Source organism: Strigops habroptila, chromosome 9, assembly GCF_004027225.2.
Source record: "Strigops habroptila isolate Jane chromosome 9, bStrHab1.2.pri, whole genome shotgun sequence".
NCBI lineage: Eukaryota > Metazoa > Chordata > Aves > Psittaciformes > Psittacidae > Strigops > Strigops habroptila.
In genome coordinates, this window is record NC_044285.2 from 28,051,140 (window position 1) to 28,069,264 (window position 18,125).

Here is an 18,125-nt window from a genome sequence, read left to right on the forward strand (position 1 = left end):
CACACACCTTCAACACCCATGAACGTGCTGGGCTGGGGCAGCAATGGTAAGCAGTGCCAGCTCCCAGCCCAGGGATGTTGTCAGGGGATGGGCACCACATTTACAGGCTCATTTCTTTGCTTATCAGCTCATTGCAACCAAGGGCTGCTGTGCACAGAGGCCAGGGAAAAGCCTAGTCTCATCCCAGCAGATGCAACTTTCAGTTTGGAACAAACCCGGGAAGAATAGCCCGGAATTGCGGTTTGTACTGAAACGGGAAGCATCTCCTGGAATAGCAGGGCTCGTGGCCTCGCTTTGGACACCGGACATGGCACTTGGCATCGCACCGTGGCTGTGTGGCTGCATCTATTACACAGCAAGCAACAAAAACCATAACCACACCAATTAACGTCACAGCTGGATGAATGGAAAGGCAGCAACCACTGCCAAGCCCCCTTGCTTCCCACAGCCAGTACCCATGTGCCTGCATGTCATGGGTCCTCCCATTTCCCTGCACCCACGTGCACCCTCCAGCAAACACCCTGCACTGATTCTCGCTGTGGTGCAGGGTCACAGTACCTGGTGTAGGGGCTGATGCTGCAGTCACAGTGATGCAGCGTGCAGGGGCAGAGGTGTGGGACCCTGGGCCACAGGGCAGGCGTTGCAGTCTACTCCTTGGAGCCCCTTCCCTCCCACCACAGCTCCCACTTGACCACAGGGGCCACCATGGCAAACCTGCATTGGTCAAATGGGACCCAGATGGGGTTCACCCCATGGTCCAGCTGCCCACCTTGCAGCCACCCAGCCCTGCACAACCACTCCTGCAACCCCAGCCCACTGCAGCAGGCTTTTGATACACCGCTCAAAACATGACCATTCCCATGAAATAGTATTTTTGTTTTATTATAAAATTCCACCCTGGGACAGACACATCCTTCCTCCAAGGGAGGATGATGATGGGGTAGAAGCACTCTGTTCCCCTACTGCCCCCAGACCCCCAGCTCTCCCTCCAGCCTACGCAATGTCAGCAGCGTGTTCAGTCCCCCCCGGGTCTGTCCCCTCTATTTTCCCTGTGATTTCTTCTGACAGTGACTACCCATGCTTGGACAGTGTCTAGTACAATGCGGCTCCAGTCCTGGTGGGCTGCCTGCAGGCGCTGCTGTAAAACACCAGCAGTAGACGGTCTCTGTCCTGAGAAATGTCTGATGCACACAAGCCCGACAGCACAGCGAAGGCAGAAAGGACCAGCACTCCCACGCTGAGCCCGCCGAGCGAGAGCGGCAACAGTAAATCCAGACTGCTGCTTTATGCTCTCCTTTCAAGAAGGGTTTTTGGCTCGGGTTTAGAGAGGAGAAGACCAGCTCTTTTGGAAGGCGAGGCTGGGATGGGAACATGAAGGTATGCATGGGAAGGGAATGGACACCAAGAGAGCTAACCGGGAGACTGGGACAAACAACTGGTGACCAGGGAGCGAGCAGCTTCTCAGCATCTGGAGGGGTTTGTCCTTCTCCTTCTCCCATGTGGCTGGGGCCCAAAGGGGAAGGTATCCAGGGCTAGGGGGAGGCCAGGCCATGCAGGCACTGAGCCCCCTCCCTGGAGCCCTGACCCTCTGGCTTGCGAGGGCTCTGGAACACCAAAACAGAGCAGCATTGCCTGGCCCAGATATGCTAAACCAGACCGGACACTCCCCAGTCACCCCAGCAGGGGTGCACCCAGCCTGTCCCACTCTGCGGGTGGGCCACTGAGGAGAAGGAAGAGGGGACAGCTTGGTCACCCAGCCATTGCTTGCGGGGGTTGTGCCAAGACCTCCCTCCCAAAACCACTTCAGTTACTGGGCAGCCAGGGGTGTATTTTCCCAGCCGCAGGAATAGGGAACCCAGAGGACCATTAATCAGCTTCCTAAAAAGAACTCAGGGGGGGTTTCAGAGCGCCTCAGAAGGTGGGAGGGCTGCTCACAACACAGTGATGTCTCTGCAGTAGCTGCACTAGCCAGCACAGCTCTGGAAACGTATGTGACCATCACTCACCAGCTAGCCCCTGGTGAGATTGCACGTAACCAGTGGGTTAGTTAGCAGCCTCGTCTGCTATCAGCCCAATTAGTTAAAAAGTAATTAAAGACCACTATGAAGCTGAAGATGAACATGACCAAGTTGGGACAGAGGGAAAGTCAGGCCCCTGCAATCTATTAGCATTGCTTGAGGAATTCACTCCCATTAGATACTGCCGCAGCCGGGAGCAGGATTCAAAAGTAGATTAAACATTTATACAGATAATGGGAACATCCTGTTACATTAGATAGGATATAAAAAAATAAAGGCTAGACACTTCAGTGCCACAACTCATATATTACCCACCCGCTGATGGGGGCGAGGAAGAAGCTTCCCTGCAGAGCAAATACATCTGCCTTCCAAGGAAGCAGTTGGGCTGGAGCATCATTTTCAGGAGGGTTTGAGTGCCCAGTCCAGCAGGGGCTACACTGGGGCATCATGACAGTGCTGCCCTTGCAACTGAGGCACATGGAAGGGCCCGATCCTGCACACTGCCAGAAGCCTCTTGTTCTCACTGAAGTACCTGAATGGTGCATAGCAACCCACAAGGTCCTATTTTGTATGAACGGGAACACAATGTGGTACAGGGTCTAAGGGACACCCCGCAGCAGGAGGAAGCCTCTGCCTTGCATGCCTCACATAGTGGGGTGAGCAGCAGGATCTGGCCCAGCTCCCTCGTGCAGTGAACAGGGGGAGACAGCCCGGTCTTTCATGGTCAGAAGGAGATGCAGTCTCCTAGGCCAATGCTGGAGTTGAGACAGCTGCAAAGGCCTGCTACACTTAACTTGTGCACAGAGGTCTCTTAAATGCAGCAAAAGATGATCTCCTAGATGCTTATCACCACTTCTGATGGAGACAAGGGGACTGGACATGGCTCGTGCCAGACCTGAGAGCTGGAACCTCTCTTCTTATCTCCTGCTGAACAGCACTGGCAGAAATCTCCCTCTCCCTTCCAGGTGGAGCCTTAACGCACCCGGGAGGTGGGGAAAAACCCAGGATAACTCCCGGTCTCCATGGTGAGCAGCAGGCAGATGCTCCTGGCCAGCATCACTCCTCGGGCAGCGAGCCTCAAGGGATGCGCTCCTGTGGGGAAGCCCGGTCCCCACTGCTCTCCCCTGGAGCAAGCCCAGGACAGGCTGGGGCTCTCCTCTCTGTAAAGCTGCCACACACAAACACAGCCACACTGCTCCATCCCCCTGCCAGCTCTGCCCGCAGGCTGCCTCCTCCTCCCAGGCCAGGAGCCAGGATCTAGGCAAGCCCCGGGGCTCCCCGGGTGCTGCTGCCAGGCTTGTGGAAACAGCACACACAGCACACACAGCACACACAGCCTCGGGGCTGCATGCCCAGCACCCACAGAGCAAATGGGTGCAGGAGGGAAGGCAGCAAACTGCAGGCAGGGTGCTGCAAGGCAAGGGGGTGAGCAAAGGGGTCAGCCCCTTTAGTAATACTAGAACCCAGAGACTCGAACTTCCAAAGCATGGAATGAAGATTAATTATTCTCCACAGAGTGGAAGTGCTTCCCCTGCATTTCCATGAGCAAGAAGTGTCCAGAGAGATGCCCATGCCCTGGGCTCATTGCGGCCCCAAGACCATGCTGCTCCAAACCCGCTGTCCCAGCAGCTACTGCTGCTCCCCAATAACCTCATTTTCACAGGAGAGCAATGAACGATGACAAACAAGTAATACATAATACCAAATAAAAGCTGCTCTTGCATAAACTTCTGTGGGCACTGCTCCGCCAGCCCTGCTGCACAGCTAACAGGAACACCAGGCAAAGTTCATCGACATCACTGAATCAAGTGCCTACGTTTTCACTTACACATATTTTTCACATGCCCAACCAGTGGACTGCAACGCTCTAAGTGCTTCCAAGCCCAGGTATGACAGCCAGCAGGTTTGCTTTATGTGCTTAAAGCACAGGGCAAAGAAGCTCTGCAGCCTGCAGAGTTACTGGGGCCATAAAAAAAGATCCAAACAACTTACAGGTGTATAGATCCAAACCACGCTCCTAGAATTCACCTAGAAACTAAGTAGCAGGCAGCAAAAATCACAGGACTTTGGTGCTGCACGTGTCTTGCCTGCACAAGCATCCCTCGTCAGTGGGCAGGCAGATGCCTCCCTGGACACAGATTTCCAATGCCCACCAGTCCCATGAGAAGTGGGGCTGGGCTGGGGGATGATGGATGCACTGGAAAGGTTACAAAACTTTGCCAAACACAAATAACATTTCTACAGATGGTGCTTTTGCTAGCAGCCATGCCCTGAAGAAACCCAGAGATCAAATAAGGATCTGGAACCCGCGTCCAGGAGCAAAACCACCCTGACAGCACTCAGCGGCCAGCAAAACACCCAGTGCTTCTCCACGCCAGCAACACCTCTCTGTCACCTACCTGTGCCTGCTCCCACCAAGCAGCCTGAGCAATTGGGTGGGACCAGGAGGAACAGGGGTGCCTGAACACCTCACATCCCACCTTTGGGATGAAGGTGGGAACAGGGACTGCAGGAAAATCTCAAATATACTGTCGGAGAGCCCTGCGAACCAAGTCAGCACCTGCACAGTCAGACATCCCCTCTCCCCACAGCGGGGGATGCAGACTTGTTAGCAACAGCTCAATACACAGAAAAAGGGGAGAGGAGAACTGCTGCTTGTGAAATAATCATCACAAACACCTGAGGTGGCTGTGAGTGAGGACTTCTCCCTACCTCCATGAGTATCTCCTGCCCTGGTTTGCAGCAGCAGCAGGTCTGAAGCACTGATTGGTCGTGTGGCTGCCTTGGAATGTTCTGGCTGAAGGTTTTTTCTACTTTCTGAAAATGCCAGTTCTTGGAAACTGAAGCATCTCATGGGAAGACTGTAGCTCAGAGATGCTTCCCTGGTCTAGAATGATAATTCTAGGAAACCAGGTGGAGATCCCGAGAAGTGAGGCCAGAAGGGGTTGGGGAATAAGGAAGGATTCCCCCTGGGAAACCAGGACCTGCCCCCAACAGCCGTTATACCCAGGGGCTTTGGAGATGGTGATGGAGACCCTGTTGTGAAGAATAAAACATGCAGAGCAGAGCTCCCATCTAGTCTCAGGCTGCCTGTAGTTGCTTTGTATCCTCAAGCATGAGGACTTATTTCCTCTTACAGCTTTCTTCTTGGTTATGGCATCATTCTTACTCTCCACCATCCAGCCCCATGGAGATGACACTGAAGACCAGGAGCAGGTCAGGGGGAGACTTAGGTCTGGAAGGGGTTGAACTCTGCACTCTTATTATGTTGAACACAAAAATACAGCTCTTGCTCCCCCCATGCCGGTCAGGCCCCTCTGCTCTTCCCAAACAGCATCTGGCCAGAAACTTGCAAGAAAACCTCTGCTTGTCTCCTCTCCCTCTGGAACAACGAGCTGCGGAGAGTGCTGGGGACTGGTGCAGCATGATGCCTGCAGGCACAAGGTGCAAAAAGCTCCCTGCCCCAGGGAAATATGGGTACCGGCACAGTCCTCACCAGGCCCCATCTCTGCCACCAGCACCAGCTCAAGCACCCCCTCTGCAGCTCCCCTCACCGCCACACTCGCTTTGCCCTCCCACAACCTCCATCCACCAGATGTGCTGCAGAAGCTGTCAAGCAGAGATAAGATGTCAGCTGAGATGCCAAATACGTGTATCTTTTATTCCCGGGGGATAAACAGGGCTTGCAGTGTTTCCTGCTCCAGCCAGGACCAGGAGCACCAACGTCCTCACACAGGCAGCCAAAAACTTGCCAGGTGATGCTGTTTTAAGCTGCCTTTTCTAACACAATAGCCACATCAGCAGAGTTTGGGGGTGCCCATGCTGTCTGTCTGCGCCCAGCACCACTCCTCCCTCTGACACCTCAAGAGCATGGCTGGGAGTGAGGCCCAAGAGCAAAAACCAAGCAGGGAAGAGGAGACAGGCTGAGCTGGTCGAGCCTCCCCAGGCGGGCTGCTGCCCGCTCTGCCCACGGGAGCAGCGTGGACAGATGGCTACTTCTCACCCAAGCAGCTTCCGTGTCTCATTCACAGATTTGCTGTCCCTGAGTCATTGCCCTTCAAACGACAGCAGAGACGAGCTTCCTCTGTGCAGAGCCAGGCATGAGCTGCATGCTAATGGCATCCCGGTGACAGCGGGAATAGCCCCTGGCATCCAGGTGTATCCTGTGCTCCTGCTCCAACCCTGGCAGGCAGCTCTGGAGGCAGGCAGCAGAGCAAAAGCCCTGTGGGACATATGCGGGGCCGGGCCTGGGGCTGTGGGATGGTTTGAGGAGATGCCGGAGGGGCTGGGGCTGCTGCGTGTGGTCGTTGGGGCATCCAGGTGCTGAGCCCTGCGGTGGTGCCCAGGATCTCTGCCACAGTGGGAGGCCAGGCTGTGTGTGATCCCCTGATGTCCACAAAAGACTCCTTTCCTGAGGCAAGAGATGCCAGTTCCAGGACAGGGACCTCATGAAACCCTTTGTGTGAGCAGGTCCAGTGATTGCCTGGGTTCAAGCACACACTAATGTGCATCTTCTTCCCCCTTTTGGTGCCTGGCTATGGAGAGGGTGCTGCTGCCTCTCCCGCAGCAGCACAAGGGTGCTTGCAGGGCTGGCAGTCAGCACGACACTAGCAGATCCCTTTGTCTGTGGAGACAGCGGGTATCTCTGCCTGCTACAAAAAGCAGCATTGCAAGTGGTCCCCAACATGGGCCACCACAGGCAGCCTGTGGCAACACATACGTACAGCAAGAGGGGACCAAGGAGGTTGTGTCATTTTACCAGGTCACACATTTTGCCAACACCATCGCACACGCTTCTGAGCTCACTGACTCCCAGAGGTTGCCTGCACCCAACAGGACCATGGCACCCCAGATGCTTTCCAAAAAGCATCACTAGTGAAGTGTTACACTGTGCCTCTCCCACTGGAGCTGAGCCTGCTTCCCTGAGGAGCTGGTTCCACTCTGCCATGAAGCCCCCGTGCTCCCAAGGATGGGCACACACGAAGAAGAACCCGGACTCCCATGCACCCAGCACCGGCGGCAGCAGGCACAGCCTGAGCACACGGGTGCAGGAACAGGCGCTGGCACCTGCGTCACTTGTATCTACTTGGTGACAGTTTGATGGAGACAGATCTCTCGCCCTCCTTCACACTCTTCCCTGCACCATTTGCCAACTTGCCTGTTGCTGCACACAGACTTGCTGCCTTTATAAACTTCTGTTTTTTCCCCTTAAGCGCCACCGACAGACATTAACAGGCAAGGACTAATAGACAACAAGCCAGCCCAAAGCAGGCACCCAACCACCACTGAAACCAGTGGTGAATCCCCTCCCATTCACATCACCACCCGACAGCCCAGCCAAGCGCTGGGGGAAAGCACTACAAGGCCGCTGCCCCCATCCCAGGCCGCTTCACCCCACAGCAACCATGTAGGTCCAGCTGCCAGCACCACGCACCCCTCAGCATCATGAGATGTCTCAACACCAAGAAAAGCTCATGCCTGTCCAAGCACCGGCTCAGCATCCCACTTCCCTCCTGGCTCACAGCGCTCCCATGCATCCCAGGCACTGCAGGAGCCCTTCTGACATCTCAACACTTCCTTTATTACAGACCAAATTCCTTTCATCAGTTCAGTTTTTGATTCTTCTGTTTTTCAATCTTTTATCTCTGTTTCCAAGCATTTGGGTGGCACCCGACACAAGGAATTGGGCCATGCCAGAGGCTGTAACTGCACACCTAACCCCACACATTCCTTTTGTTCAAATTCTTTCCACAATGTAATCACATCTTTGTGTAGGGCTGAAAAAAAATTACCTTTGCTTACATGGTATTGGTGTGTAATGAGGAGCTGCGTGCTTGGCTAAGCTCATGCATGTGGTCTTGCTAAATTGTGTGCTGAAACTACTCTGGAACTTTTTTTACATCTCATGAAATGCCAGTGAAGCTCCACCTCACCAGCCAGGCTTGTTCCACAGAAAAGCTCCATGTGCACACACCAGAGCTGCCTGGGTGCTTGGGAGCAGCCTCTCCCCTCCTGGGTGCTTCTGCTCCTGGTGCAGCACCCACAAGCCCATTAGTGCTGTAAGAGGGGACCAGACCCAGGGTGCAGCTTTGCAGTCACTCACCAGCAGATTCTCTGATATTGATGTAACCCCACGTTTTTTTTGTGAAGCCATTTTTGCTGTGGGTCTCAAGGAACCTGCCCTCTGCCTGAAGGGCTCCATGCACCAGGTTGAGCAGCATTTTGGATAAACCCAGCCCACACGAATTCAACTCAAGCTGCTTTTGTGAAGGTAAAACACTACTTTGGTTGCCTCAAGTGGCATCCCTGGCACTGGGATGCCCCCAGGACACGGCCCTCCCAAAGCTTCCATCCTTGAGTTTCCAGAAGATGCTCCGCACAGAGGGATGCTCAGCAGAGACGCTGATCACTGATGCCATCTCTGGCTAAACAAGAGCAAGAAAACAAGACCCGTGGAAGGTGTTGAACCCGGCGCTGCAAATTTGCTGCCCAGCAACTCACTATGGGCTGTGCCAGGCGTGATGCTGCAGCACCTCACAGTCAGGACCAGCCTCCATTTCTCATGCGTTGCCTGCGCACTCACGGTGGGGAAGCACCAGCACGTTGTGAAAGCATCAGGAGTGAAATCCTGCCCTGCCAGGCTCACCCAGACAGGCTCTCCGGTGGGTAACAGGGAAACCAGAAGCACAGAAACAGATCTGGCCAGGGTCACAGCAGGACTCAACAGCCACTGGCCCATGCGTGCAGAAAAACCCTGGTAATCTAATATAATTTGAGATGCTACAGGTCCTATCCAGCCTTGCCTTCCCATCAGCGCTCTGTTACCAGCCCCGGCCCTGCAGCTCCTGGCTGTCAGTCCTTCTCTCTGCACAGCTTTGTTTCTTGCAGCCTAATGAGTCCTTAATTCAGCAGGCTTTGTCACATAGATCTTGATTTGCCCTGGTACCGGTGGGAGCGTGCACTTTTAGGAGAGCTCTCCATAGCGGCTGTTGTTGAGGGAGGCAGCACACAGTGCTCTGCCTTTACAGAAGCAAACCTCTCATCTGGCAGTGGCTGAGCTGGAGCAACTCTGCTTTTTGCCTGTTCGGAAAGATGGAAAAAAGGTACAAACCAGCCACAAGCATCCTGCAGGGCAACACTTTGGCAGGATGGGTTTTTCTTCCTGCACTAAGTCCTGCAAAGCAGGAGCTGCCCTGCCCCACATTTCCCGACGGACATTCAGCTGCAACATCCACGTCCCCGGGCTGTGACCTCCTCCAGCCCTTTTGAAGGATGCTACCAACGTGCCACCACAACTGTTCAGTGCACATAGTTCACCGTGTCTTGCAGTGAAAGGGTACAAGTCACACAGGAAGATGGGAGATGGAGGTGTCAGGCAGCTGCTCCTGACTCAATTTAATGACTTTTCCCTTAAAGGCAGAAAACCACCAATATTTTCTACTTCTTTTATGCATATCACCGCTAACTAGCACCATGTCCCCAGCAGTTGGCATGCAGGTCTTCTTCACTGCAAGAGGTGACATGTATTTCAGAAGACGGATGGACTTTATGGACCCACTTCTTCCTCTCCCTCTGCTGTTCGCATGGTGCCAGGGAACACAGGGGCCATAAGTGCCAACCTCCATGAACCCACACACACGCGAAATGCAAACAGACAATAAACCCAAACCCTATCTTTTTCACGTTTCACTCTCTCTCAGCCATTGGGATTTTTGGTGTCAGTTGTAGGAGTAGTAAGTAAAACATTTTCAGAGTGTGATTTGGAAGCTGACAGTGCTTCACGGGAATACCAACAACGTATGCAGAAAGTGGGATCTGCCCGGGAATTATTTCCACGCAGAAAATAAAAAGGCCTGGGAGAGTATTACAGCAGTGAGTAATCTGAGCAGCTGAATTACACACAGACCCCACCATTTCATGGCATTTTCTGCAGCTCCTGGGGAGATTTTAGCCCAGCTTTCCCTGAGCGCTCCCCCAAGCTCCAGGCACAGACAGGCCCAGGGTCTGGATACTCAGGATGCTGCTTCCCCTCGGCAGCATGCGCCTTTCCCATGCTGAGCGCAGCGCCCCAAACCCGGGGGCTGTCCTCAGGATGATTTATTAACAGGGAACGATGGGACTCGTGTGTCTCCTGAAAGCAACCCGCAAAGCTCAGCCGTTTCCAAGTTTTTAACGTGGGGTCAAACCCGCTGCCATAAAGAACTGGCTGCTCCAGTGGGGCTGTTGTTGTTGTTTTAAAGCAGATGCAATAAAAAGCCAAAATCTCTGGGGTGATTCGGCTGCCAAAGAGCTCCATGTGTGCTGTTTACTAAGCCACGCTGCTCCTCAGGGACCGAATTACAGGGGGATCTGTGGCTCTGCAGAGGGAAGGCTGTGCGCAGGTGAGCTGGAGCTGCCTTGTTTCCACACCTTCAATTTTCCAGCTGCTGTTACGGAATAGGAAGGATGTGAATGGGAGGCAGCATGAACCCGCATGCACAGCCATGGGGTGCAGGAACCCTGCATCCACAGCCTCAACCCCACATAATCCCTCAGCCCCAGAAATACTACCTAAATCAATCTACAGGGCTCCTTAAAGCCAGAGTCCCCCGCTACAAGGATTCTGCAGGAGCCTCTCACGTTCGCTGAGCTGTCCATTATATTTTCCTCCACTCCTCTCCTATTTTGCTGTCATTTGCTCTCATGGGTTGTTATCATTGAGCAGTGGCTCTCTGCTGTTACTTACAAGTGCGTAATATTCAGCATCTGGATAGGAATTACAAATTCAGACGCTTTAAAAATCCCGCCAGCCAGCTTTTTCCAATGCAACGAGCAACTGCAGCCCCTGCTGAAGACCAGGGGACTCGGAATCAGGCCAAAACTCACTCGTCACCACAATGCCAGATGAGTTTGGCGTTAGCCTCATTTCACAAATGGAGAACAGCCACCGAGACGGCAAGGCTGAGGCTCGCAGCTGGGAAAGCCTAAAGTAAGGCACCTAAATACGTATTGAAGCGCCTTAAATAAGTGACCTGATTTCCACGAAAGACTGAAACGAGCGGGAGGTGCGAGGACTCGGGTCGGTGCATGCCGACTCGGGCACCCACACTGGAAATCTCCTCGCAAGTGCATACAGGTTGGCCCGGCTGCTCGTGCCCTCCTGTTGCTTCCCAAATGCCTCCTGTGAAATCACAAAGCTGGCACTCACAGATGCTCTAAAGATGCAACTGTCAATGTGACATGGAGCAAGTTGGGAAGGACATGTCTTGCCACTGCTACCTTCAGCTCTGCATCTTCTAAGCTCGTTTCCTGCTTTCTCATCGAGGATGTTAAGACCAGGGACACTTAATGACGACTCATCTAAGCACAGCTCTGTTTCTAGCTGCTTTAGAGTCCATGGAAACATCTCCTTGTCCAAAACCCAAACGTAATGATTATTTTCTTATATCTGCTCTCTCTCTGGGTCCCTATACCAGTGAGTACAAGCAAGTCAGACTGAGCAGAGATGGATGCTAAGCCTGAAGCAAGGGCGCTTGTAAGCTCCATTGGACATGGCACAGGAAGACCTTGCTTCTGCCAGACCCCCAGGAGTGGGAGCAGTGCAATGGTGGGCAGCGCTGAGTCCCTTCCTTCACCACGGAAGCGGAGCAGCAGGACCAAACCACTCGGTGCAGGCTGAATACTATGTACCTTTGAAACCACAGGGGGAATTTGGGCAAGCAGATTGTAATTACCTGGCCTGGCACTGGCCCAGAATGCCAGCACTAGCTCCTTTCCAAAACCAGCTCCTTACAAAAGTGATGCAGAAACATAGGCCCGAGAGAGGCAGCCAGTACCTTGCCGTCGTGCCCTTGACGAAAGACACCACCTTGGTGTCTCTGGTGCTGTGCCCCGGTGCTGCCCCTGCACTTTCCCAGGGGATGAGCCCCAGGCCAAGAGCTGCCACCACAGCTCCAAGTGTCCCTCAAAACTCCCCCAGAAGAGCAGCAGCCAAGCCCTGTCCTATCACCAGGGGGAAACTCTGTCACCGTCCCTCTGGGTCTGTCCCCCAAGACACAGCTCTGAGAAAGGTTTAATTATCAAGACCATTACGCTTCCCAGAGGTGATGTCCAGAGGGAGTGCGCCCAGGTGAGCCAGGCAGCTCCAAGCAGGTGGAGGCTGTGGGAGCTGCAGTGCTGGGACTCATGAGAAAGCCGGAGAGTGCCCACAGAACCACAATGGAGGCTCCAGAGATATCATCGTAGCTCTCATTTTGGAGAGGAGACAGCGCTGTGCTGCGGCTCCATACGACTGATGCTGGGGGAAGCAACCCATTCACTTTTGGACCATGGACAGTGCCCTAGAGCTGGGGACAGTCAGCGACACTATGGGAATGCCAAAGGGGAAACTCCTACCCCTGCCCCCCTGGCCCACCTCCCTGGGGAAAATGTGTGGAAGGGCTGGAACACAGCTGCTGCATGCAGGGAAAGGGCTCTGGCACTGTGGTTCATCTCAGGTCACTGCTTGTCACTTGCAGAGCCCTGGGTTGCCCCAGCCCTTTGCAGCACTCCTCTGCAGCAGCAGCAGGCCAGAGGCAGCAATGAGGGGCCCCACAGCTGCCCTAGCTTGCCTACGTGTGCATGACTGTGTGTCTGCACAGATAAAGGGGTGCAAGCGAGGCTGGTGTTGGGAGCCTGCATGCATGTGAATGGATGTGAAGGGATGAGTGCATGAACGCTCAAACCAAGCCTCGCTTTGCCCACTCGCTCCCATCACCCCATCCCAGCTGCCCTGAGGGCTCTGGACCTATCCCACCAGCACCGCCAAGCTGTGCCATGGAGGGTACAGGGAGACCCCCAGGCTGTGGGCAGGCGGGAGCATGGCTCCACCAGGCATATGCAGGCAGGAGGTCTGCGGCATCCCCCTGCAGCCAGGACCCCTGAGGCTCGGTGGGGCTGCAGGACAGCATGCTGCCCGCCCATCAGCAGAGCATGGGGGGACCCTGGGACGCCCCATCCTACCTTGCAGTCTGTCAGGCAGGATCTGACCGAGTAGTCTTCCGATTGCAAGTACTTCTCCAGCAAGAGGTCGAACTCCTCATATTTTTCCTGAGCGTGTTGGTCCAGCCGCTGGTACGCCTGGACACAGCTGCTACAGGCCTCCCCGCCCAGCGCCCCGGCCGCTGCCACCACCAAGTCCACCATCAGGTTGTCCACGCTGCAGTCCAGGCCATCCGGGCCGGCCATCTCCCGCAGCAGGTCCCAGATCGTGTAAGTATCACAAAAGGAGAGGTTGAAGTTCCTAAAGTAAGCCTGCAGGAAAGTCCTCTTGGAGGAGGGAGAGGCAAAGAAGGGGGCGGCGGCGGGGGGCGAGCGGAGGGGCGCGCCGGCCGGGGAGCCCCGCGGCCGCTGCAGGGCGTGCAGCCGGGCGCAGGCCGAGTCCAGGTCGCCGCGGGCGGCGGGGCAGGGGCCGGGGGCCCGGCTGAGGTTACCGAGCAGGGCCTCGCAGCTGCCGCCCGCCGGCTCGGCCGCCAGCAGGGCCCGCGGCCCGCGGCTCCTCGCCCTCCCGGCGCCGCTCCGCTCCCGCGCCCGCAGCTTGGCCCCGGCGCAGAGCCACAGATGGTCGGAGAGGAGGACGGTGAAGAAGAGGAGCGAGGCCAGCGAGAGGCGCCATTTCTGCGCCCGCTCGGGGTCGGCCACCGGCTTGTCGCTGCGGCGCGGCGCGCAGCACACCGCCCCGCCGGCGGCGCCCCCGCGGGGGTACATCCAGGCGCCGCGGATCATGCTGCGGGAGCGGCGCGGGGGGGCGGCGGCGGCGGCGGGGCGCGCCGCGCTGTTGCCGCTGTCACCTGCGGCCGCCGCGCCGCGCCGCCGCCGCCGCTGCCGCCATGCCCGCGCCCCCGCCTACAGGCCGCCGCCGGCCGCCGCGCTGCCTCGGCCCCGCCGCCGCTGCCGCTGCCGCTGCCGCCGCTCCCCGCCCCGGCCCCGGCTCGCCGCCCGCCGCTCGGGGGCATGCCCCGGCCCCGCTCACTCGGCTTTCCGCTTCCCCGTCGGCTGCGCCAGCTCGGGGGCCCCGCCGCGCCCGCCGCCGCCGGGCCCCATGCCCTCAGTCTGTCGCCATCTTCGGCCGCGCCGCCAACACCTTGAGGAGCCGCGCCGCCCTGCGCCTGCGCGCCCGGCCGGCCCCCCCCCGCCCCGCCGACCATTCACGGCCCGGCCCGGCGCGGGCACCGGCGGCGGCAGGTGCCGTGGTGCTGAAGGACAGCTCCGCACTCCCGCTCCGCCGCTGCTGGGGCCGCGCTGCCCCGGGGAGGGGAGCGGGCGGGCTGCCGGTGCCCCCCGGCCCTCCCCCCGCTCCTCACCCGGAGCCCCGGCCCCTGCCGGCTTGTCCCGTCCGCCTCCCGCGCCGCCGGCACGGGGAGCGGGGCCCGCCCGGTGAGGGGCCGATCCTGCGCAGAGCGGGGTCGCAGTGAGCTCTGCCAGCAGCAACCGGCGCAGAGCCCGCGGCGTCGCGCAGCAATCCCGTGGCAGACGCGCTGGGTGTCTCGGGGGACCTGCTGCCTGCTCACCCTCAGCCCCGGCCGCCCCCATTTCTGGGTCACCCGGAGGGAGTTCTGGCCAGGCGCTGGAGCTAAGAGGAAGGCAGCTTCGAGGGAACATCACTTCCTAGTGTCCAAACCCTGCTGGCATCCCATTAGGAGTTTATTGGGGTAATTAAACGGGAGACTGTTAGCTTACTGGGGGTGAAAACTAAACACAGCTCAGCAACATGAAGTCCTGCTGTAAGCAGAGCAGAGCCTGCTCCAAGGCTCTCTCTCCATACATGAAGCTGTCCTCACCATCTGGCACTCACCTGGCTGTGGGAGCTGGTTCAAATATTCCCATTTCTGGGGTTTTCATCAAGCTCTGTCCCAAAGTGAACCAGCTCCTTCATGCCGCCCTGATGTGCTGACAGCCCTTCAGCAACAGAGGGGATGGAGTGGGTTGTCACCCTCAGGGTGGCCCAGGTGGCAAAGCCACTGGTGGGTTTGTTCTTCTCCCGTTTGTCAGCCTGATCTGTGAGGAGAGCAAGCCCCGGGGAAAGGGAAGCTCACGGTGCTTGTGCATGCACAGGAGGGCTGTCATCTCAAGTGGCGCTCAGAGCACTGCTCTAATGGGACCACAATGTGTAGAAATCCTCCCGTCCACAGCTCTCCTGATCCCAAATGTCCAGGCCAGCAAAGGATTGTTCTTTGCAATAGCCACCACTCGGACCCCTGATCCTGTTTAAAGCCACCTGCCTCTGAACACAGGCCTGGCACAGCAGGTCACGGGCCACCGACCTCTCTCTGCGACAGCAAGGGCATCTTGGGGGCTGTGGCACTGAACTCCCACCCCTCCCACCATGCAGCATGCCTGGAACAAACAGCACTTTAATCACGGAAGCCAACATGTCTGAGCCACACATACTCCAACAGTCAGTGCTGCTCTGGCTGAGGCACTGAGGTAAGAAAATATCTGGTGTAGAGCCAGGAGAGGTTTTACAGCCGGAACGAACAAATGTTGAACATCTCTGGAAGTGATATAGGGAAAACTGCAACCCAGACTGGAGACCGAGCTTCTCTGAGCCATGGCACAGACACCTGCTGCTCCTGGAGCACAGGGCAGAGCTCTGGGGGCAGGTGCCCTCTGGTTTTTCCACCCTGTCCCTTCCTGCCCCTCCATTGTGCCTGGCTGGGAGATTATGCTGGAATAGCTGAGAGCTATTCCTGCAGATCTGGGGTTTCTTTCCCTTGTGCACACAGGATCATACCAAGGCTTGGGGCACTGGACCTATTATTTCAGAAATGAATACTAACTGTGCTCCCTCTGTATTTGCAATGAAATGGCTCCAGTGTCCCAGGCACAAATGCCTCACCGCCTTGTGCACAGTGTGGGAGCAGTGTGTCCTGCAGCTCCGGCACCTGCGCTGCACAGACAGAGCCCACCGGGGTGCAAAGCACAAGGCTGTGACCACAGCAACTCCTTGCTGCAGGGAATGGAGCCCCAGCCCACCTGGCAGAGCCAAGCATCCTGCTTTCCAATGGGAAACTGAGGCACCAGCAGGGAAAAATGCACACAGCATGAGCACACCTGATAGATGCCAGCTCTGTGCATGCTGGCAGGGACCTCAGCTCCCTGAGCTGTGCTGCCTAGCCAAGAGGCCGCACCCGTGGGACTCCAGCTCCGTCTGTAGCACTCCTGACAGGCTGTGCTGCCCAAGGGCTTTCATCTCCCCAGGGTGAGGTTCTGCTGTTTCAGCCCAAGGGGGAAGTGAAGTTTCATGCTGTGCAAATCCAAAATGCCTCCAGGACAGTGCTGCAGGCAGGAGGCCAGCAGTATTGCATGCTGTCTCTATTGTTAGAGCAGAGAGACAGCAACAGAGCTCCTCAAACCCTTGCATACCCCATTATTTATCTGCCACCAAACCCCACTGTCCTTCAGCCCTGGCTGCTGAAAGCAGCTCCTTCCCTTCTAGCATTCCACATGCTGCTGCTGGGAGGCCCCAACATCCCACATTCCCAGTTTAGTGGCTCCTGCTAAAGGCTAGGCTGGCTCCCAGGAAAGCCCAGCACTTTAGGTTCTAGTTGTGTCAGCAGCATGGGTCTTTTCTTCCTTCTGCCTTCAGTGGGGAGCTGCTCCTTAAGTCTCTTTCAAGCCTCTCATTTCCTGCATATCTCCCCCAGGTCCCTCTGTTCCCATCATCTTCCAGCTTTTTCCCCAGCCAGAGGACTCTGCTTTCTTCCTGCCCTTGCACTCCTGGTCCTTCCATGCACTCTGGGCAAGCAGGTACTTGCAGGCGATATGGAAGCAGCAGGGCAGCAGGAGGAGCTTCCTGGGAGGCCACCCGTGCAGGCACACACTGTGAGGCTGAGCTGGGTCCTGGCCTCAGCTTCCCTGTGTGCTCATACAGGGCTCTGATGGGAGCAGTCCTCCACCACAGAGTCTGTGCCCTGCTCAGCATCACCCGGCTGAGATGAGGCTGCATGAGCACTGCCCTGCTGGGTGAAGGGCTCCGTTGCCAGGGTGCAGTGGTATTTCCACCCAGGAGTTTCCCCTTGCTGGGAAAACATCAACCGCTCCTCCCACTCCCTGCTCTCGCATTGCAGAAACAGCAGCTTACACACAGCCCTTCACAGATAACAGGTTCATTTGCTCAGCTTTCCTCGGGTTTCTCTCTGTTTATTGCTGCTGCTGGCATTTAAGGGCAATCTGTTTTAGTGATGTTTTTCTTACACCAGGAAGAGACACATGGGCTGGACCAGGGTTCCTTGTGTGGCAGAGGCAGTTCTGGGCCAGCTGCTGCCCCAGAGCCCAGGAGGCTTCCTTGGGAAGCACCAGCACTTTGGGGGATTTGGAGAGTTGCCATCATTACCTGATGCTAATCAGCTAGCTCCCTATTCAGGCAGACCCTCGGATGGGGATACACCAGCAAGGAAGTCCCTACCAGCATAAGGCCAGTGTTTTCTTACTACATGCTGCAGCTGGCAGTGCTGGGCTTGGTCTTTGCAAAGGGATCTCCACAATATGCTTTTACGGGATCTTGATGCTCTGCTGGGAAAGGCAAATTATTAACTGTGACAGGAGGAGGCCCAGCACCAGAAGGGAGGAGGAGGAGGACCCTAAGCTCCAGCAGCTATCGGAGGCATGAGGGCACGCACATATCCCCAGGCACACCCGGGGATATGAAGAGACCTGAGGGGCTGACATGATGGGGTGGCCAGAGGGATGGTTGCACCAGGCCTGTGTGTGCACCCTGTGTGCTGACATAGGGCTTCTGGCAGGCACATGCAGCATGCACACACATACTACAACGCCCTCTGCACCCAGCTGGCCTTTGCAAGGGGACAATCCAGACTGGCCCCAGGTACAGGGAAGCCTTTGCTCTCTGAGACTGAAGTCAGCTGGAGAAGAGAGAGCCTGTCTGGCTGCATTGTGGCCTGAGCCACCAAAAGAAAAGCATAAAAGCCAGGGCACGCAGCCTTGTGTGCTCCAGCTCCTCCAAAAGCCTTTGTTTGGTGTGGCTCAAGGGGGAAGCCTGAACGTGGGAGGTGACAGCCGGACCCTGCCTCATGGGGCACAGGGAGGACCTGTAGCCAGAGGAATCACAAGGGTGACAGTCCTGCCCAA

At 56.6% G+C, this 18,125-nt stretch overlaps 1 protein-coding gene across 1 annotated transcript in view; it reads right to left on the reverse strand.

The window, feature by feature from the left end:
• The window catches only part of FAM155B (family with sequence similarity 155 member B), a 29,248-nt gene extending 14,811 nt beyond the window's left edge, over nt 1-14,437 (reverse strand). Inside the window, exon 1 of the mRNA XM_030497989.1 lies at nt 12,999-14,437. Within this exon, the coding sequence (XP_030353849.1) occupies nt 12,999-13,760 (762 nt within the window). The 5' untranslated portion in view covers nt 13,761-14,437. The remainder of the gene's footprint in view (nt 1-12,998) is intronic.
• Between the last annotated feature and the right edge of the window lie 3,688 nt (nt 14,438-18,125).